This window comes from Xenopus laevis, chromosome 8L, assembly GCF_017654675.1.
Source record: "Xenopus laevis strain J_2021 chromosome 8L, Xenopus_laevis_v10.1, whole genome shotgun sequence".
Classification (NCBI taxonomy): Eukaryota; Metazoa; Chordata; class Amphibia; order Anura; family Pipidae; genus Xenopus; species Xenopus laevis.
Window position 1 is genome coordinate 41916952 of NC_054385.1, and position 22839 is coordinate 41939790.

The 22839-nt window shown below is 38.4% G+C and overlaps 1 protein-coding gene across 3 annotated transcripts in view; it reads left to right on the forward strand.

Moving 5' to 3' along the window:
* The first annotated feature begins 4664 nt into the window (after positions 1-4664).
* Positions 4665-22839, forward strand: part of picalml.L (phosphatidylinositol binding clathrin assembly protein like L homeolog) — a 30996-nt gene continuing 12821 nt past the window's right edge. Inside the window, exons 1-11 of one of the 3 annotated variants that reach the window (XM_041572731.1) lie at positions 4665-5213; positions 10919-11061; positions 12765-12840; positions 14234-14336; positions 14422-14515; positions 14598-14709; positions 15824-15930; positions 16457-16498; positions 17089-17174; positions 20900-21023; positions 21721-21857. In XM_041572731.1, the coding sequence (XP_041428665.1) occupies positions 5084-5213; positions 10919-11061; positions 12765-12840; positions 14234-14336; positions 14422-14515; positions 14598-14709; positions 15824-15930; positions 16457-16498; positions 17089-17174; positions 20900-21023; positions 21721-21857 (1154 nt within the window). In that variant the 5' untranslated portion in view covers positions 4665-5083. The remainder of the gene's footprint in view (positions 5214-10918; positions 11062-12764; positions 12841-14233; positions 14337-14421; positions 14516-14597; positions 14710-15823; positions 15931-16456; positions 16499-17088; positions 17175-20899; positions 21024-21720; positions 21858-22839) is intronic. The other 2 variants (XM_041572730.1, XM_018229826.2) reach the window with 2 other exon arrangements.

Here is a 22839-nt window from a genome sequence, read left to right on the forward strand (position 1 = left end):
GAAAAGACAGTCTTGTAGTAAATAAAGTAGCAAAAATATTTTAAAAAGTAATAAAGATTTCCAATACTTGGCAAACTTTGGGCTGGGGTTTTTAGTGATGAGACCATAATGTGATTTTTGTGCAAACTTTATATGTATACTTACTTCTTAGGAGCAGATATACATGCTATCTTTTTTTATTTGATTAATGTATTTCAAATTACAGAAAGATCCATTATCTATCAAGCATTCTGGATAACAGGTCCTATCTGTACTGCTCAAGTTATGCAATTCTGCAGATGCGGCCGCGATCCAAGGGGATTTTTAACCCTGCCCGATAGACATCTCCCCGACTTTCGACCAGATATCGATCGGGGAAGGGCCCCACTCACAGACCGATAAGCTGCCGACTCGGTCTGTTGCAGCTTTTATCGGCCCATGTATGGCCACCTTTAGTCATTCATGGTCACAAATATATATAGAATTCCGTAACTGACCAAACTGTCAACTACAATATTTGTATTTTTCTTCCGCACTGATAGTTTTCACACTTTGTTCTTTGTGTGTGAACAATGCACCCCTGTTTTAATTAGTAGATGAGGGAAATGCCTTGGTGCATTAGTCACAGGTAATAGAATAAGACAGCTCATGTACTCATGTTGTTCCTCCCCCTGCCTTTGTTTTTGTTGTTCCTCCTCCTGCCTTTGTTTTTTTATATTGCCATTATTGTTTGACATGTACAGATGAACTCCATATTCTGACTAGTTATAAGGCAGTAGCTGACACAAGAATAATGTTGTATGTGATTTGCTGTGGCATCTCCTTAGGCCATGTGATTGTGTATTGTGGCACTTTCAATATTAGTAAAGGGAATTTGTTTCTGCAGTGATTCCAAACTGCATTTAAAGGGTATGTAAAGGCAAAAAAATAAAATCCAATTTTTACTTTCTTTAATGAAAAATAAATCTATCTCCAATATACTTTAATTAAAAAATGTCTACCGTTTTTATAAGAAACTTGACTGTATGTAGTGAAATTCTCCCTTCTCCCTTTACTGCTGTGGATAGGAATTGTCAGACGGTCCCTAACTGCTCTGCAGGGAAACAATCATACTGATGAACAGCAGGGGGAGCCCCCGCCTTACTTCCCAGCCATGCAGAACTAAAGCTTGTCCTGTATTGATAATTTATGACCATCCCTAAGCAGCCCAGACCACATTGAGCATGTACACAGTCTTGTCTTGCAAAGATGTTTAACAAAGTTACAAGATGGTGACCCTCTGTGGCCAACTTTGAAAGCATACATTATTTGTTTGATTAGGCTTGTGGTGCAGTAAGTTCATGTTTATATTTAGTATACCAAATACAACATTTCTAGCGTTATTCTATTTTAGACTTTCCTTGTCCTTTAAGTTCAGGTTGATCAGAAGAGGCCTGTTGTAACCCCTGTTCTACTTTAAGGTAATCTAATAGGATTTTAGATTGTTGTTAGTGAGAGCTTTACACTAATGACATGAATCCTAAACAGCTTGAAATGCTGAAAATTCATCTGGATATGGCTAATATTCACTATGGCATATCATACATAAAATAATCTTAACCATGGTGTAGGGGTAAACATTCCTATCCCACTATTCTCGAAATAGAATCACATATGGGTCAGTACCATAAAAGAAATCTGTCATGAGAAATTTTAGTTCTGCCTACTCATTTTTGTAGGAGGCTGAGCGGAAATTCTAATTTTGATCGCCTGTCATTTTAAAATGGTGGGAGTAAGACTTCTTCACCCAGTTCATTTATCTGTTTAAGTGCTCAGATCAAACAAATGGGGGATGTATTTCTACTGTTTAAAGGACATTTAAACATAGGATTCCGAAAGGGTGATAAGGATAAAGCTATTCATAGTATTCTTAACTATGTATGTGAATATAAAGCCCTCATAATATAAAGCTCATATTTGTTATGTTGATGTACTCGGACTGTCAGAGAGGTCATTAGCTGTGGGCCCTCAGACTGACATTACATTATGGATCATATTTAAGCCTGAGGATAAACTGAAGCCAATAATCAGCTGATTCACTGGCTCCTCTGTCTATACTGAAAGGTGTGCAGACACGTGTGAGTATGATTTTTTTTCCCTCTGTGTGTCTGTGCCGAGGCCAATGCATTAGCTTTATGGAGCTTTGTCTTTATTCAATCCAAATTAAATTATTAAGCCCTCAGAAGCCCATGTAGTGCAAATACATGTCTGACTGACACACAATGGCTACATGGTACTATGTAGATAATGGCAGTGAATAGCTGCACTCAGTACAGGGACCTATACATTAGCAAGTATAAAGGACCAGAAAAATGATTTGTTTTGGTCCATACAAGCATATTTGCCAACTGTCCCATTTTTCGCGGGACAGTCCCTATTTTGACAGCTCAACCCACAGTCCCGAATTGTTACTGAAATGTCCCAACTTTCTCTCTCCTGCACTGAACAGCCAGAAACGCTATTTACACTAGGTACACTTATCCCTGATGGTCTCAATGATTCTTGGAGTCTGAAGCCTTATTTGTAAAATTAATATCTTGACTCCTTTACCTTACAGACCTTGAAGTTGTGAGAAAAGTTAATGCAGAAATAACAACTATAGCAGGGTAAGATTTTATTGTTCTAAAGTTTTTTAATTGTCTCAAGTATTTTAGCCTTTTTCTAAGGGTAGTTTTAGATGGTAATACCGCTTTACCTTTACATTTTGTATCTAATTTTGTTTTTAACAGGTTGGTGAAATTAATGTACTCATTATTACAATGTATTTAATATTAGAATGTATTTTGGCTGTTTTTCTACATTGTCTCTATTCGACTTGATACTACGGCACTTAATAATGTATACAATGTATTTTTTATATTTTTTATGACTGGACACTAACTTAAAGAGTACATAATCACCTGAAGATTTGTGGATTGCACTTGAATCACCTGTGGATACAACATTGAACTTTCTGATAATTTGCATACCATATCAGATTGGATGTGGGGATTTAATTGGCAGAATGGGTGTGTTTAAATGTTCACTGTGTATCTGTGTGTGTTACACTTGAGAAAGGGCTTTTTTTTTGGGCCCGAAACATGTCGTGTCTCACAGACTGAAATAAATAAGCATAAGCAGGTAAATCTGCAATTTGAGTGCTCTCCTTTTACTTTCTACTAAGATTGATACCTTTGGATGTACGGTACATCCATACAAGAGGATTGAGGCATTCACTGCATAACCATTGTTGGGCTGAGCGCAGATTCCCCCATACTCTATTGGAATTCTATACCTGCTATGCCACAGTCCCTTCCTGGAGACTATTATCCCACTGTTACTACAGGCACCATCTCTCCCTACTATACCTGCTATCCCACAGTCACACTCCCTTCCCAGAATCTATTATGCCCACTGCTACTATAGGCACCATCTCTCCCTACTGTACGTGCAATCCCACAGCTACAGTCCCTTCCCAGAGACTATTATCCCACTGCTACTATAGGCACCATCTCTCACTACTATACCTGCTATCCCACAGCTACATTCCCTTCCCAGAGTCTATTATCCCACTGCTACTAGGCACCATCTCTCCCTACTATATCTGCTATCACACAGTCACACTGCCTTCCTGGAGAGTATTATCCCACTGCTACTATAGGCACCATCTCTCCCTACTATACCTGCTATCCCACAGCCACAGTCTTTTCCCAGAGACTATTATTCCACTGTTACTATAGGCACCATCTCTCCTTACTACACCTGTGTAGGACAGTGCCGTATTGGGGACCAGAAAAGGGATGGAAATTGATGGGAAAGTGTAAGAATGTCATGGTCTGTGCAGAACAGGGGTAGTCTAAATTGTGCCTCATCAAATAATGCAAATTGTTGGGAGGTATGCATGTGTACGACTACTTCCTATTGTTCTATTCAGCTGCAGTTCCTGTTTACTTCTTTTTGCACTTGCTAAGGTGATGCATAATAAATAGATGCCATTTTTAAACATATACTCCAGCTCAACCAGTGCATGGTACAACAGCAAATAAGGAAGTAAACAAAAGCCACTTCTGCTCTTCGCTTCCTCATTACTGATGAACTATGCACCTGATGAGGTGGTTTATAGGTACAATACAATAGAGGCTGTTATTAAACCCACACAATTGCAGTGTAATATTATAATAGGCAAGTATGATCCCCAGACTTGCCAGGTGTGTCCAGATGGTATAGACAAAATGTGTCCAGATGTGCCGTGCCTTGTCAGTTTTATTTTCTATCTTTAAATGGGACTCTTCAAGGCACCCACACACTGGAGAGACTGCAGGGCAATACTGTGAAGCCCTTGATTTGTCTTTCTCCAAGTCTCTAAATTGAAAGTAAATGGCCACTGAGACTCCATTAGTTATAGTGAAAGATCCCTGTCACCCCAGTCTGCTGACTCTACATAAGTTATTGATCTCATTTTAGTTTTCATAATAAACCAACTTCAGTGTCATATCACAACCATTTCAGGCTGTAATGTATATTATGTGTGTGCACCCTTTGCGACATCAAGGCGGCTTCACCATTTGCGACATCAATGGTCCAGTCCCAACAAGGCTCCACTTTGCGACAGGACCACGGGGAGCGGACCGACTCTGTCTGGGAGGAATATAGGGAATCCCTGTTGTTTGCTAGTCTGTACTTTAGCCGGTTTCTGATTATCACTGGAATGAGCCGGCGCATCAGAGGTTCCCAGTCACATGACTCGGTGCCGCCATTTTGTCTTAGGGGTGAAGTGTGAGGTAAAAAAAAGAGACGGAATAGGGGAGAGAAACCGGAAAAGGAGAGGAGATAGCGATAGAGAGTGGGAGTGGGGGAGAGGAAGGCATAAAGGATAGAAAGGGGAAAAGGCTTGTACGCACTCCCCCACTCTGCCCGGCCGGGTCACCGCTCATAAGGATTTCCTTTAGCCTCGTTATACGGTGACCCGGAACCGGGGGAAGGAAGGCAGGGTATCGGGTGACACAGGGTTGTAGTGACAGCGCCCGTGTGTGTGTGTACGTGTTATTCAGTGTGGGTTGCTGCCCGGTCGGCACGGAGAAGGATCATGTCGGGCCAGTCCATCACAGATCGGATCACGGCGGCTCAACATAGTGTCACTGGCTCCGCCGTGGCCAAAGCCGTATGTAAGGCGACAACCCATGAAATGATGGGTCCCAAGAAGAAACATTTAGACTGTAAGTCTGGCCTTGGGCTTTATACTCTTGTGTTCTTCATGTGACAGATTATTGGTACTTGATGGGGGTTGCTGGGACTTGTAGTTCCTATCAGCTGGATGCTGGTGAGTTTGGCATGCATGGGCTGTACAGTCCTTTATACTGATATGTATTCTTTCAGTACAGGCTGCTTGTACCTGACAATTCTGATGACAACACAGGAAGAAGGAGATGTCACCTTGTTTTTCCATTGACAAACATGGTGTCTGATTGCAGGTGTCTGGAATCCCAGATACAGCAGATCTTGTTTTTTTTTTTATGAATTATCAGCCATTAAATACCCATTTATGCACCACAGAAGCACAAGGGAGCGGGGATTGTATTGATTCCAGGGCAGGCAATTGTGACCCGATATATGGCATTATTTTAGCATATGGAATAATAACAGAGCATTGTCTTTTATTATCCTTTGTTAATAATATAGCTCCAGCATTTCCACAGCTTATATATATATCAGTCCCTGCCCCGTGAAGCTTACAGTCTAAGGTCCCTATCACATTTACACACACTATGACCATTTTTATCAGGAGCCCATTAATCTGTCTGTATGATATTTGGAATGTGACCGGAAACTGAGAAACCCATGCAAACATGGCAAGAACATACAAACTGCTTGAAATGAAACCAAACACCCCATAGCAAGGCTACAGTTCTCCCCGCTGTGTCACCATGCTGACACTTGCCCCAGTCTTTGATATATAAACATACTCTACAAAATGTAGATTTGGAGCTGAGGATTAGTATATCCTATAAGAAGACTTTTTTTTGGTACAGATAAGGGACCTTTTATCCAGAATGCTGGGGTTTTCCGGATAACTGATCTTTATGTAATTTGGATCTTCATACCTTAAGTCAGGGATCCCCAACCTTTTGAACCCGTGAGCAACATTCAGAAGAAAAAGCAGTTGGGGAGCAACACAAACATGAAAAATTTTCTTGTGGTGCCAAATAAGTGCTGTGATTGGCCATTTGGTGGCCCCTATGTGGATTATCAACCTACATTGAGACTCTGTTTGGCAGTGCTCCTGGTTTTTATACAACCAAAACCTGCCTCCAAGCCTGGAATTCAAAAATAAGCAACTGCTTTGAGGCTACTGGGAGCAACATCCAAGGGGTTGGAGAGCAACATGTTGCTCGCGAGCTACTGGTTGGGGATCACTGCCTTAAGTCTACTATAAAATCATGAAAACATTAAGTAAACCCAATAGGCTGGTTTTGCTTCCAATAAGGGATTAATTGTATCTTAGTTTGGATCAAGTACAAGCTACTGTTTTATTATTACAGAGATAAAGGAAATAATTTTTAGGGTTGGGGCAGACGGGGAGATTTAGTCGCCTCTTCTGCGGGGCGACAATCTCCCCAAACTGCGTTCAGCCAGCTTGAATGAAGAATCGCCTGCGCTAATGCATTCGCGGCGATTCCATTTCCGAAGTTGCCTCAAGAGGAAACTTCGGGTGACTTCAGAAATCGAAGCGCCGCGAGTGCATTAGCGCAGGCGATTCTTCATTCAAGTAGACGGAAGGCAGTTCGGGGAAATTGTCGCCCCACAGAAAAGGCGATTCATCGCCAGGCAACTAAATCTCCCTGAATCTGCCCGTTTACCCCTACCCTTACAAATCTGAATTATTTGGATAAAATGTAGTCTCCGATTATGTAATCGGAGTTTTCTGGATAATAGGTTTCCGGATAACGGTATAGGTCTTCAGTGGACCACTCATTATGGCAATATGAAAAAAGTATTGTTTAGTTAAAGGATCAGTAACATAAATTTTTTTTATTAAAAGATTTGTTAGTGTAGAATGAAAAAAAAAAACACAAAGACATATTAAACTTTTAAATCGCTTTAAATTGTCTTTACTAAGAAATTACTTAATGAAACTCCACTTACACTCCTCTTCAGAAAAGGTGACAATCTATCATGCGGCAGTTGATTTCTCCTCCCTGGCTATCTCCTATAAGGAAAGCAGGGAGATGAAATCGAGCGCTGCACGATGGATTGCCGGATCACCTTTTCTGAAGAGGAGCGCAAGAGGAGTTTCAGTAAGTTATTTCTTAATAAAGACTTAGCGATTTAAAAGTTTAATATGTCTTTGTGGGTTTTTTTTCGTTCTACACTAACATTTTTTAATACAAAAAATTGATGTTACTGGTCCTTTAAGTTTAAAACTATTTTTTTTTTATAATAAAGATAATTTTATATTTCTGTGGAATTTCACAGCGTGGAACTTGTTATCCAACTCCAATCTCGGGACCTGGAGTTTTGGGGTAGTTTACCTTTAGTCTGCTTAAAAAAAATAATTTTAAGCACTAAAATAAACCCAGTAGGATGGCTTTACCCCCAGTAAGGATTAATTAGATCATAGGATCAAGTAAAAGGTACTGTTTTATTATTAAAGGGAAAAAGGAAATCACTTTTAAAAATGAGTGATTAAATTGATTACAATAGAGGCTATGGGAGATGGCCTTCCTGTAGATAGATTTCTGGATAGCAGGTTTCCGGATAAGGAAACCCCAAACCAGTACTAGTAGTCTGAGGCTAAAGCTGGTGATAAGTAGTAGACCTTGTAAACTGACAAAAATTAAAGAAACCCAATAAGATTTTTTTTCCCCCGAATAAGGATTATTCATAACTTAGGATCAAGTGCAAGGTACTGTTTTATTATTACTGAGAAAATAGAAATATTTTTTAAACATGAGAATTATTAAATTGATTAAAGTAGAGGCTATGGGAGATGGCCTTCCCGCAGCTTTCTGGATTTCAGGTTTCCATATAAGGGATCACATACCTGTATTAGTATTCTGAGGCTTAAGTTGATGATGAGTAGTAGACTTTTTACTCTGACAAAAATTAAATAAACCCAAAAGGATTTATTTTCCCCCAATAAGGATTAATCATATCTTAGGGTCAAGTACAAGGTACTGTTTTATTAATAAAGGGAAAAAGGAAATCACTTTTAAAAATGAGAATTATTAAATTGATTAAAATAGAGACTATGGGAGATGTCCTTCCTGTAGATAGCATTCTGGAATGGTCAATTTAAAAAAAGTAATAATTTGATTAAAGCGATTGTGCCTCTGGGAACAATGTGGCAAAATTAACAGCCCTGGTTCGAGTCCGAACAGAAAAGAAAGGGTTAAACCAATACCACAATTCTGCAACAAACATTTACAAACAACCTGAAAACCACTTACGTTGTTTAATTGACGTATATGAAAAAGTTGCTCAGAATTGCCTTTTCTTTTAATTTTGGCATGCATTTGCAGTTGCCTGTCATTTAGCCAAATCCTGTTTTTAATGAAAATATATTTATATCTGGTTTCACCTTGATCGTTCGAGAGTGTGTGTATGTACATTCTGTTTATCATTTGAGTCCTTAGAGTTTAAGGACAAGGCCAGTTGCAGTCATGTGGGTGAGAGGGAGGACTCCATGCGTTTCAGTAGATGCTTACGTTTGCATGTCATGTTTTTTCCATACTGTATAGTTCTATAGAATATGATTAATGCTGTACAAATAAATGGGCTATTTAAAGTCGGCTCATGCAGAGGTTTTTTTCAGACCAGTGCACATAACGTATGCACAAAATATTTGCACAGGTCCCCATTAAACGCAGATGGATAACCCATATAGCACTTGATAACAAGTAAAACAATAACATGTCCTTGCCAGTACGAAATGTAAAGACAAGAGTATTGCAGACACAAACGTAGCACGATTAGGTTTAAAGGAGAAGGAAAGCTACCAAATCAGTTTATTGCCAATAGATTAACCACAAAAGCGCAAGCTAGAACACTATATTTATTCTGTAGAATGCTTTACCATACCAGAGTAAATAACTCTAGAAGCTCTTTCTTTTGGTTTAGGATAGCAGCTGCCATATTAGCTTGGTGTGACATCACTTCATGCCTGAGTCTCTCCCTGCTCACTCATAGCTCTGGGCTCTGATTACAGCAAGAGAAGGGAGGGATAAAGGGAGAGAGGAGCAAACTGAGCATGCTCAAGCCCTGGAGGTTTATGCTGAAAACAGGAAGAATGAAACAGAAGCCCATGTGTACACAATAGAAGGAAAGAAATGCAGTGTTGCTTTTGACCAAGAACTCCGAGCAGCATTACTGTGAGGGTTTACTGGTGTATATAGACCTTTCTGAAAAGCTTACTTAATTTTAGCATTTCCTTCTCCTTTAAAGGTAATCTATATCCTCTGTAGCTCTGTAAATAGGTGTCCCAAGCTTAATTACAGGTGTAAGAATATTCAAAAAATGAGAATACTCCTTACCAACTCAAAAGCGGAGAGAGCAAATTTTGGCTTCACAATATGGGAGTGGTTTAAGAAGACCCCGATTGCAGTGCTAGAGCACTAACCGGTGCATAAATCATGTTCCTTAATGCTCATGCAAAAAAAGGCAGGGTAAAAGGCAGACAATAAGTACAGGACTTATTTACACCCTGCACCAGACGACACTTCGTTCTCTGAACCGCCATTATATGCCCAAAAATCAGGCAGGTGTCGATCAAGTAAGTTTGATTCTCCCCATCGAATTGGGGACCATATCTGCCACCTCTAGTTCTGGTGAAATATCTGCTTGAGTGGATCTTATAATGTATAGACAACTTACTAAACAAGGCTCTGTATATGAGCAACTCCTGTCATATTCTCAGAGTCCAAGATAATAACCACTGAAGCATGTTTGTATTCGCACACTTGTCTCAATAGTAATTTGCATGCACGTGTGATTGGACTGTTAAAGACTGCACGAACATTAGGCTAATTTTGTGAAACTTAATGGTTCCTTTACATAAAATATATATTTTATATATTCAGGGGGTTATTTATCAAAGGTCAAATGTTAGCGTTTTATATACCTTGACCTTGAATGGTTTCTAATTTTAAAAAAAAAACTCAAATGGGGAAAACTCAAATTAGCGAGTCTGTGGGAATAACAACCCCAAAACTCGAATTGATCATGGGATAAAAAAAAACTCAAATCACTCAAATTGATCGAGTTTTTGGTCAAAACCCTCTGGGAAAAAAAAAAACTCAAAACATCATGAAGACTGTTGGCATCTTCAAATGGTTCAAGGGACATCTGCCATTGATTCCTACATGACCTTGCCAAGTTTTACATGGCATATTTTCGGATTTGAGCTATTTTCAGGGTCAGGATATAATAAATCTCAGAAAAATTTGAGCTTCCTTTTTTTGTAACACGAAATTTTGAACAAGAAAATGAACTCGAAAACACAACTAGAACCTTAATAAATGTGACCCTTAATGTTTGTCAGTAGACAACAGAAATGCAAAACACACATAATAACGCCATATCCTCCTCCCACATTCACCTGGTATTGCTTTGCAAACATACCTTGTACAGACATAAGCAGAGTATTGTGCTATTTTCAGCTCTATAGAAGTGCTGAAAAGATCAACAAAGTAGAGCTCTTCTTCAAATGAGACTAGGTAATGAGGTTTACCAAAGTATGACGTACATCTACATATGTTGCCTGCAAAGTGTTGTAGCTTCCTAATTAGTTGATGCTGATGTTATATTCTGTGGTGTCTATAACTAAAATTTTACTTTGAGTCAGAAGAAATGCATCACGTTGATCATACTGCATTGTAAATGGCTGGTTTGCTACAACTGATTTTTTTTCTTTTTTTAATTACAGATCTTATACAGTGTACAAATGAGATGAATGTAAACATCCCTCAGCTGGCTGACACACTTTTTGAGAGAACCGCAAATGGGAGCTGGGTTGTAGTATTTAAAGCTCTCATCACAACACATCACCTCATGATGTACGGCAATGAGGTAAGGCACGCAGGCAGTATTTTTATTACGCCTGGGATGTTGCTTACTAATGTCTGCAAACCAAAAAAAAATCTAAAATTAAATTATTGTGTAGAAAAACACACTCCCACATCTATCACTACAATCTACAGGTGGTGAGTGTACAAGGCCGACACCCAGTATGCCCGCATTCCTATTGTTCCGATCTTTCATGCAGAACCCACAAATGTTCAAATCCGCAGTAAATGAGGAGAAACGGTGGCTCCTCTTTACTTCGTTGTCTGCCAAAGCACAATGAATTGGTCGGTATCAATTGTACATGGGCTAGGCAGGGCAACATACATGTACCAGTAATAATATGAAATCATATGTTTTGTACAATAATATTGATATGTGTTTGGCCAGCTTAACCCTAAAATTGAATATGACTAATTAAAAATGACATATTTTATATACTGTACTTATTGCGCCAGCCTAAAGTTTTAGCTTCTCAATAGCAGCAATGATCCAGGACTTCAAACTTGTCACAGGGGGTCACCATCTTGGAAAGTGTCTGCGACACTCACATGCTCAGTGGGTTCTGAGCAGCTGTTGAGAAGCTAAGCTTAGGGGTCGTTGCAAATTATCAAGCAGAAAATGAGGTTGGCCTGTAATATAAGCTGATGCTACAGGACTGATTATTAAATTCTGATGCTAATTGCAGTGGTTTATGTGCTGCCATGTAGTAATTATCTACAAGAATTACTAATCAGCCTTATACTGTGACATTTATATTCTCTGTGTACTTTTATATTGTGAGTGGGTCCCTAAGCTCAGTAAGTGACCGCAACACAGAGCATGTGCAGTGAATCAGCAGAAAAGAAGATGGGGAGCTACTGGGGCATCTTTGGAGACACAGATCTTTACTGCTAAAGGGTTGTGGTTGCCTGGGGCTGGTACAGAAGCACAAAACATAATGTTTAACATTTATAGCTACTTCTTTATTTGAACTTTCCTTGTCCTTTAAGACCTCACCAGACAGACGGATTTCACATGTTTAGGCCACCCTGATGTTGACCCCTGAGGGCCTGTGACAACCTATGTGGTTCTTCCCTAAGAGGGGTTGGCAAGTTGTTTTGGTCTGTAAATGGAAGAATAAACTGACAATGGCCAAGAACGTAGGCATTGCAAGCCACCTTAAAGGGGTTCACATTACCCTAGCAACCATGCATTGATTTTATAAGAGACTGGAATATGAATAGAAGACAAGTAATAAAAAGTAGCAATAACGATACCTTTGTAGCCTTACAGAGCATTTGTTTTTAGATGGGGTCAGTCACCCAGAATTGAAAACTGGAAAGCATTAGAAGAAAAAGAAAAATAATTAAAAACTATAAAATATAAATTAATAACAAAGACCAATTGAAATGTTGCTTAGAATTGGCTATTCTATAAGATACTAAAAGTTAACTTAAAGGTGAACCACCCTTTAAGATGCACATGCATTTGCACAGGCAGTCAATTGTCAAAAAAAAGTGTATATTGACATTTTGGGGAAAAATTTCCCCTGTACAGCATGTTTTGCATGGAAATAATGCCAGGTGCTTCCTGATTGGTTTTTGCAGTAAGCCATGATCTTTGTTAGACAGAGCTGTTATTGCATATCTGTTTTTATTTGAATAACATATATGTTTATACTTATGTATAGATTTCTTTTTCATAAATGTAATGTTTTTTTTCTTCAGAGATTTATTCAGTATCTTGCATCCAGAAATACTTTGTTTAATCTTAACAACTTTTTGGATAGAGGTGCCATGCAAGGTAACTACATCCTTACTCCCTACTCCTGTAGACAGTCTGTTGCTGATATGTACAAATAATAGTACGGTAATGTAAGCAATTCACATCCAGTAAAAAAAATAGTAATAAATAGTTCAAAATGTAGCAGAAACAGACAAGTCCATTTAAGATGAGAAACGTAGAATTTCTTTCAGAGTGCAAGTAATTAAATGAAAGAGCTATCCTTAGGCTATGGGCACACAGACTGATGGCTCCAGGCTGCATATTTTTGGAGGCTGAGAGAAGCGGATCTGCTTCCTGCCCCTGCTCCATTGATTTGAATCAGATCAGCCTGTGTGCACACACATACAACAGAGGGAAGCAGAGGTCAGTCAGGAGATGCCTCCTCCTGCATTTTTGGGCTGAACTCTGCTGTGTGTACACTCACACAGGCTGATCGGATTCTAATCAATGGAGCAGGGACAGGGAGCAGATTCTCATCTCTCAGCCTGCAAAAATATGCATGCAGAGAGCAGCTGGAGCCTTTAGCCGGTGTGCCCAAAATTTACATTTTCTTCTGATCATGGCTCCTGTGAGTCATAAGTCCATTGCTTTCCACTGACAACAATTTACTCTTTTCAGTGCATTGTATGCGAATCCACCATCCAGATAATTTTGTCTTAAAAGACTAGTGCTATCATTCTTATTGTGTAACAAGAATCCCAGCTATAAACCAAACACAGTGCTGCAGCCATTTTGTCACAAGACCACAGGAACATTTTCCTATAATTTTTTAAAGTGGTTATCTTACTTTTCCAGCTCTAATTTTTTTTTTTTTTGTTTTTAAATAAACCCACACTTGTTTGCAGACACAAATGCCTGTATTATAATAAATAAAATCACTGATAATTTTGCTGACTTTTGCCCCTTGTACATTGGTTAAAGGTTTGCATGCGAGAATGACTTTGCTTTGGAGATAAGCCACACTGACCTAGTTAGAAAAAAATGTGCAATTTATACTTTTAAGTTGAATAAGCAGTGGTGTTAGTCTTTGAGTATGTAGTGCAGATCACACTAACATGCAAGACTGCAGTCAGAAATCAGAATTGTATTTTTTCACTGAATGGTACCATGGATTTTTCAGAATTTGTCAGAACTTCCCGTACCTTGTAGTTGGCAACTGCATATCTGTACATGTTCAGTGTTAAAAAAATCCACTTTTTGAAAAAGCAGTTTAGAAGCCGTACCAGTAAAGTTCCTGAAGACTTTGTGGCTGGTATGGAAAAAAATAGGGCATGTTTGAAAATCCCATGATGACAAAGTTAAAAAAAAAAACAAAAAAAAAAGCTGTGGCTCCTCTTCACCTCCTATAAACAGATGGAGCAACTAAACGGTGACCGTACCATGTATACCAAGTGTCCTCTTTCTTTTATAGGGTATGATATGTCGACTTTCATCAGGCGCTATAGCAGATACTTAAATGAAAAAGCACTTTCCTATAGACTTGTGGCTGTTGACTTCACCAAAATGAAAAGAGGGTATGTCAGTGCCATATTGTGTTAACAAATGAGTAACTTTCATAAGTTGCAGTTATATTTTCTTCTAATTTGTCTCACATTTCAGGGTAGATGGCGTGATGAGAACCATGGTTACGGAAAAGCTCTTGAAAACGCTTCCAATCATTCAGAACCAGCTGGATGCTCTCTTAGATTTTGATGTATGTCTACAATTACACTCTTCCTTCTTCACAACTTTATTTGTAAAACTCTGTTTTTACATAACTTCTCTTCTTTTTGCAGGCAAATCCCAACGAACTAACAAATGGTGTTATAAACACTGGTTTCATGCTTCTTTTCAAAGACTCTATAAGGTTATTTGCTGCTTATAATGAAGGAGTCATTAACTTGCTAGGTATGTGTTGCTAATTGTTAGTTTTTAACCTTTTTTTTTTTTTTTAAATAAACCCCTCCTCCCCAGATTTGTGTCATAGTTTGTGATTCTTCACTGTTGAAAAACTGCATAATGTACAGTTGTCTTTACAAATAAACGAATCCACTATTTTGGATTCAGCCGAACCACCGAATCCTTCGCGAAAGATTCGGCTGAATACCTAACTGAATCCTAATTTGCATATGCAAATTAGGGGTGAGACAGGGGAAACATTTTTACTTCCTTGTTTTGTGACACGTGATTTCTCTCTTCACCCCTAATTTGCATATGCCAATTAGGATTCGGTTCAGCCGGGTAGAAGGATTCGGCCGAAAACTGCTGAAAAAGGCAGAATCCTGGATTCGGTGCATCCCTATTATTTTTCCACATAACCTCTAATTGAGAATTATGTCAGATATTGCTGCTGGCTGTTCTGGACACTATTGCATGTTATGGTCTAGGGATGCAGTTAAATATATTCTTAAAGTAAATAGTTTGAATGCTCCTGATAATATGAATATACTCAAATATGTAGATAAATAATGCTCACTGAGAAGAATAACATATGTTAGGCTTAGGCTCCTGATTCATATTTCTCAACATGAAAGTGAAGCAGACCCAGTAATTAGTATATATAACTAAATTGACGTGAACTCTACAAAAGAGGGATCTGTCAAACTCGCATTCTTAGAATGGGAAACATTTCATTCTGGTTCCTTCTAAAAGATGGTTGTTGCATGGCAATTTTAGGAGAAAAATCGTATTAACTATCTGTAGATTTAATTTATCACCCATTAACCGTTCATTTCAGATAAGGCGGTAAAATTAGGTTGTTGCCTCCCCCTTATATTGCCCCCAATATATTATTGTTGAAGGGTTACATTTGTTTATTACTGATCATATATTAAGTTGGCATAATGTAATTCTTAAATAATTATATGTATGACTTTTTGAACTTTAAATCTTGTATATTTTTATATTCATGTATAAAATATAAATGTGCATAGATACTATAGCTGCATCTAAGCTGCTATGTGTATATATGGATGTTTTTATCTGTAATATGTAGACAAGTTTTGTGTCTTATATTTTCCAGAAAAGTACTTTGATATGAAAAAGAACCAGTGTAAAGAAGCCCTGGATATCTATAAAAAATTTCTTGCTCGAATGACAAAGCTTTCAGAGTTCCTCAAAGTGGCAGAGGTAAGTAGTGTCAACTCTAAACCAAAGGGGCCTTATTTAGCTGTTGGCACTGGTACAGTAGCATGTGGTGTGCATGATACCAAAACTGAATGCCATAAAAATAATACATATATCGTTACTGAATGCTATGCCAGCCTTACACAGGCAATGCTTTCTGCTCTTTAGTTCGTTTCCATTTTTGTTCCTTTTGTCTTGTGGCCAGCAGTAACTTGCAAGATTATTTTGCTATATCAAAAAATTGAGTGCTAAAATAAATAAAGTTTAACATTTCATATCTGTGTTGATTCGCATTTGCAACTATCGCATGACATTTGCAGATATATAGTTCTACACAATAAGATACAGCATAACTGGATTTCTTCATTGTTCTGTCTTTGGGCAATAGCAAGTGCCACTGTACCAGTTCAAGTTGGTAATGTCCCTTTTGCTCTCATTTGTGTGTAAACATTCAGAACTCCCAGCACTCTCTCCATTACCACTGCATGAAGTAATGTAATTTTTTTTCCCCTCCTATTTGTCAACTCAGCAAGTTGGAATTGATCAGGGTGACATTCCAGACCTTAATCAGGTCAGTATACATTCCATGTTCATTTAATCTTGTTTAGTTTTCCTTTCTGTACTTCTGTTTGCAATTGTTTAATCCATAGTCCATATCCCCAAGACTTTGTTTCTTTTTTTGCCCATACTGTTTATGTGGAAATATTTTTACATATTCTGCTTACAGTATATATGCAGGTGAATGCAAATGTCTGTAATCTACACGTGTATACATTACATTTAATAATAAGTGCATATTTGATCTTCTAAGTTTACTGTAGAAACACAAAGTATATTTACAACTTGGATACTTAGCTTTGCCTTTAAATAGACGTAACTGTCAGTTTTTTAAACTCTATTATATATTTTGAATGCAGTTCATAAACCCAATTTTCCTACGTTTCTCCCAGTGCCCAAAATTTAGGAACTTTGTCTGTGTGCAGGTTTACAGTTTTTAGTCAAGCCAGTTCAGGAAAATGAGATCATATAAGTATATGTGTTGATCTTAAAGCCAAAAATAGTAGTTTCCAAAAATAAAGTTTTACCTAAAAGTTTACTTTTAAACAACAGTGGTGACCTTTGTTTGTATGAGTACAAATAATTACTCTTCTTTATTTACAGGCACCCAACAGTTTGCTGGAAGCACTTGAACAACACTTGGCATCTCTTGAAGGGAAAAAAACAAAAGAAGTCTCAGCTGCCAGCAGGTTAGTACCTCATATGGCAAATGTAAGTTGATTGCCATGCTTCAGCTTGAGCTTTTTGGCAGACAGGCAGGAATTTAACAAAGAATTGAGCATTGTTAGCCTTATCATTATGCAATTCCGCAATACCTGATTGCTCCAGCTAGGATCTAATTACTCTCAGGAAAAAGAAACGGTAAGTGAGTCTTGGGAATATCATTAATGATGTCTAAGAAGGCTAGACACACGTTGCAGGGAACTCCTACACACGGGCAGATAAGTGGCGAAACGGTCTATAGGACCGATATCGGTAGCTTTAATCTGCCCATGTATAGCCACCTTAAACTACCAGGGGCATCCACAGCTTTCATTGTTAAAACTTATGGGTTCAGGATGCTAAAATATTTCTAGTAACCTAATGATGATTTTTTTTTTTTTTTTTTAAACCTACTTTCATCAATAACTTTGGTTTTTGGCTGTTGGCTTTTTAAAGTGCTCCTCTTATGTCTCGTGTCTGGTGCTAATTCCCCAGTACAGCTGCTTTAGCACTGGGATCACTGTTATTACATATTATTGTACTGGTTGCATTGCTGGTTAACTTCAATCCCAGCAGATTTACAACAGATCATATAGAAAAGTAGAGAATGTACTGTCTAGCTACACTGATCATTACAGGTGATTGACATAACTGTAAAGAAGCTGTACATCTTAAACAGTGCTCCATATGATCCTCCACGAGGTTTAAAATGCAAGAGGGCTGAACTGGTGACCACATTTTTTTTTATGCCAATGTGTATTATTGACCTATTCATGAAGATGCAGGGTCCATTTTGTTTGGATAGTAAAGGAGGTACTGTATGAGTTGCTACAAATACAATAAAATAATGGAAATGTTTTAGCATTATTATGCAATGAACATTTTGTGGCCAAAAAACGTTCAACAACAATGCAGGAGTGAACAATATGATACAAATGGAACAAATAATGAAGTAAAACAAGTTAATTCAAGAGTGCAGTTAGTGCTCAGACTAGTCACACTTGGGAATAAAACACTTTTTATGGCCAAAAAACCCTCCAGACAAACGCAATACTAAATGATTGTGTGAGAGTGATTTCGGTGCAGCCAAGATATGGTGGAGGACTACATTGCGGCTCCAGATAGTGCTTGGGGGCTCAGGAAGCATTGATAACAGCAGACACGTGTTTTTCACCTGTCTACAGTTGTCCTGGAATTTCCCTAGGCTTCGCTAGTTTCCAGCTCGCTTTGCCTGTGGGTGGGGAATGAGCAGAATGTGGAGGAATTGCTTTTAAAAGCAGCCCACCAATCCCAACATGTGTTACAGATAATAAAATATATGATTTGTGGCACTTTAATTATTGAAACTGGTGCATAACAATCACCTCTTATGGACTGTACACTAGGAGGCACATTTATCAAGGGTCGAATTCACGTGAGTTTTTTTTAAAACTCTCATAAATTGGAACTATCGAAATTTTGAAGTGACTGAAGAGAGAGAGAGATTTAACGGTGAGTACACAAAATCTCCTTTTCTCAATTTGGACCCGAAAACTCAAATCAAATTTGATTCGAATTAGGAAAACTAAATCACCAAATTGATCCCTGGACCTCTCCCATTATCTTATACAGTAATTCGGCAGGTTTAAGGTGGCAAATAGTCACATTTGAGTTCTTAAAGGGCCAGAGTATGATAAATCTCAAAATTCGAATGAAAACTGAGATCGAGTTTGGATAATTCACAATTCGATTTTGTTGAAAAAAAAAATGTGAAAATTAAAATCTTCACTTAGACCCTTAATAAATCTGTCCCCAAGGGTCAAATTCACTAAGCAGCGAAAATGCGCTAGCGACGCCTTCTCCGCACTTCGCCAGGGCGCTGATAATTCATTAAAATCCGAAGTTGTGCTCAGGGAGGTGAATGGTAGCGAAGTTGCATTAGCGTTAATTCGTCAAGCAAAGCGAAGTTACGCATACGGCGCCAAGTTAAAGTACAATGGACGTATATGTAGCAACAAATACATTACACTTCACAAGCCTGGGAAAAATAAAATAAAACAGAGTTGTTATTTTGCCCTATACATGTGCCCACTGTATAGTTTAGGTGCCATATGTTAGGAAATGAAGGGGGAAGGAGGGTGCCCCCAAAAAAATTTACGATTTTTTTCACCCAATCTCCCTTAAAAAAGGAAAAGACGCCAGCGTTTTTTTGGACTTAGAAAAAATTTCAACTTTTTTTGAAGCAATCCCTATCTATTCTGTTGCACTTTCGCTTGGTCTGAGGTGGCGAAGGCAAGTCTGGCGCAAGAGGTAACGTTCAGTAAAATGTGCAAGTTAGTGAATTAGCGTAGTTACGTCCCTTCGCCAAAGCGCAACTTCGTCTGGCGTAAGGATGCAAAGTAGCGATAGAGTAGGTCCACTTCGCTAGCGAATTTACGCCAGCGCCTGTAAATCGGCGAAATAACGAAATGACATCACGCTGGCGAATTTGCGCTAGCATTAGGCGCTTCATGCTTTAGTGAATTTGCCCCTAAGGGTGCAGTATAGTTTATTTTGTCTAATTTACTTTTGTTCATATTTTAATCTTTAATGTAAGATATTAAAAAAAAAGCTACACATTCTGTGCAGTGGTTCTGTAGCTATTGATACCTTCATTTTTGCACCTCTTATAGCACCCCCCCCCCTGTTTTTCAGTCGGACACACCTATTCTGGGTTGGTTATATTTATTTTAAAGTTCACATATTTGGTAACACTCCTGCAACTTTTTATGGCACAGTATTTGCCTTCCACAGTCTCTAAACAGTTGATCCCCAGATTTAGCTGGACTTGCAAACCTTTAAAGGAGAACTAACCCCTAAAAATGAATGTGGCTAAATATGCCATTTTATATACTAAACTTATTGCACCAGCCTAAAGTTTCAGCTTCTCAGTAGCTGCAATGATCCAGGACTTCAAACTTGTCACAGGGGGGTCACCATCCTGGAAAGTGTCTGTGACACTCACATGCTCAGTGGGCTCTGAGCAGCTGTTGAGAAATAGGGGTTGTCACAAATTATCAAGCAGAAAATGAGGTTTGTCTGTAATATAAGCTGATGCCACAAGGCTGATTATTAAATTCTGATGCTAATTGCACTGGTTTCTGTGCTGCCATGTAGTAATTATCTGTATAAATTACTAATCGGCCTTATGTTGTGACGTTTATATTGTATGTCTACTGTATATTGTGAGTGGGTCCCTAAACTCAGTAAGTGACAGCAGCACAGAGCATGTGGAGTGAATCAGCAGAAAAGAAGATAGGGAGCTACTGGGGCATCTTTGGAGACACAGATCTTTACTGCTTAAGGGCTGTGGTTGCCTCGGGCTGTTACAGATGTACAAAACATAATATATAACTATTCTAGCTACTTCTTTAGTTAGGCTTTACTTCTCCTTTAAACCTTGATTGCGTTTTGAGGAATGATAGCAATCTAGCAATATCTGGGTTCCAAGAACATACAAGCATTTGTTATATGAAATTAAATTCCCCTATAGGTTGTGACAGAGTAACACCACAGGATAAGGTTTTTGCAGCTTTATGTAAGAGACATTGTGAATGAAATGGACTAACGTTTCAAGAACAACAATTTACACTGAGGGATTTGCTATTCAGCTATTTATTGGCATTATTGTGACTCAAAACCCATTGGCGCTGAAAGTTAGAATTTGTCCATCTGTTTTTTTTTCTCCCCCCAGAGCCAGTACCTTGTCGACTGCTGTTTCTTCCCTTGCTACAACAGGAATGTCTTTTAGTAAAATGGATGAGAGAGAGAGACAACAGGCTCTTGAAGAAGAGCAAGCAAGACTGCAAGCACTTAAGGTAATGGGAAAAATACCCCTGAGATTGCTTAAATTAGTTAGCCTTTATTCTTAAAGGAAAACTATACACTCAAAATGAATAATTGAGCAACAGATAGTTTATATCAAATTAAGTGGCATATTAAAGAATCTTATCAAACTGGTATATATATTTATGTAAATATTGCCCTTTTACATGTCTTGCCTTGAGCCACCATTTCATGATGGTCTGTGTGCTGCCTCAGAGATCACCTGACCAGAAATACTACAACTCTAACTGTAACAGGAAGACGTGTGGAAGCAAAAGACACAACTCTGTCTGTTAATTGGCTCATGTGACCTAAGAAGTATAGTTAGGTTTGTTTTGTTTGTGTGCACTGTGAATCATACGATCCCAGGGGGCGGCCCGTATTTTTTTAAAATGGCAAATTTCTTTTTAGGATTACCCAATGGCACATACTACTAAAAAAGTATATATTTTGAAAATGGTTTATTTACATGAAGCAGGGTTTTACACATGAGCTGTTTTATGCAATATACAGTACATTGTTTGAGGGGTATAGTTTTCCTTTAAAAAATAAGCAAAATAGCCATTTTCCCCCTTTGCAATCTCCTTAACTCCCATTCTCATGATGGTTTTTGTTTACTTTATGATAAAGCTTTTTTTATATGATTATAAATTAAACATCTGCATTGGAAAAACATGACAATCATTGCAGGAACAAAGATTGAAAGAAATTAATGTTGGATCAAACTCTACATCTACATCTGCATCTCCAAGCACTTTATCTGGCAAGAGCGTGAATGCCTCTGCATCTGTGGATTTGTTTTCAGCACCTGCGCCAACAACAAACAGGTGAACATAAATCTATTTTGTTCTTAAATTTCCTGAAAATATGGTCTCACAAAACACTTTGTTTCTGAAGTTTGTCTGTAATATAAGCTGATGCTACAAGGCTGATTATTAAATTCTAATGCTAGTTGCACTGATTTCTGTGCTGCCATGTAGTAATTATCTGTATTAATTACTAATCAGCCTTATATTGTGACATTTCTATGTGTACTGTATATTGTGAGTGGGTCCCTAAGCTCAGTAAGTGACAGCAGCACAGAGCATGTGCAGTGAATCAGCAGAAAAGAAGATGGGGGGCTACTGGGGCATCTTTGGAGACAGATCTTCCCTGCTAAAAGGCTGTGGTTGCCTTGGGCTGGTACAGAAACCCAGAACATAATATACAGCATTTCTAGCCTACTGCTTTAGTTCTGCTTTAGCCTTGGGTTCCTCAGTGGGACCGGAATTTCGGCAGGGTGCAACCTTTGAGTCCATTTGATCAGCCCATGTTTATTTCTTAGAAATGTGACTTTTCTACTGGCCATTTTATCCTTGACTTTTGGAGCTTGGTGCCCTTACACGCAATTAGGGATGGGCGAATTTGACCCGTTTAGTTTCCCAAAAATTTGCTGCCAGCAAAATGTCGCCGATTAAAGTCTATGGGCGTCAAAAAAAAATGTTGTTGCGCAAAATTTTTTTGACACGCGGCTTTATTTTGGCTCACACCACCATACAAGTCTATGGGCGCCATTTTTTCGGCAAAACAAGGCGAAAAAATTCGCCCCTCCCTACACGTAATCCCTTTAAAAGGGGGATTGTGATAAGATTTTTAAAATCTAACCTTCTTGAAGGTTGCCCTTCAGAGTCCTTTACCTTTCCACTTTGTTGGTAAGACAATATATAAACTCCTTCACACTCAAATAGAGAAAGGAGAATTGTTGTTTGTATGTTGTATACAATATAGTGTTCTGTTAAAAGAACTGTTATTAAATCTTTTTTTGTTTTT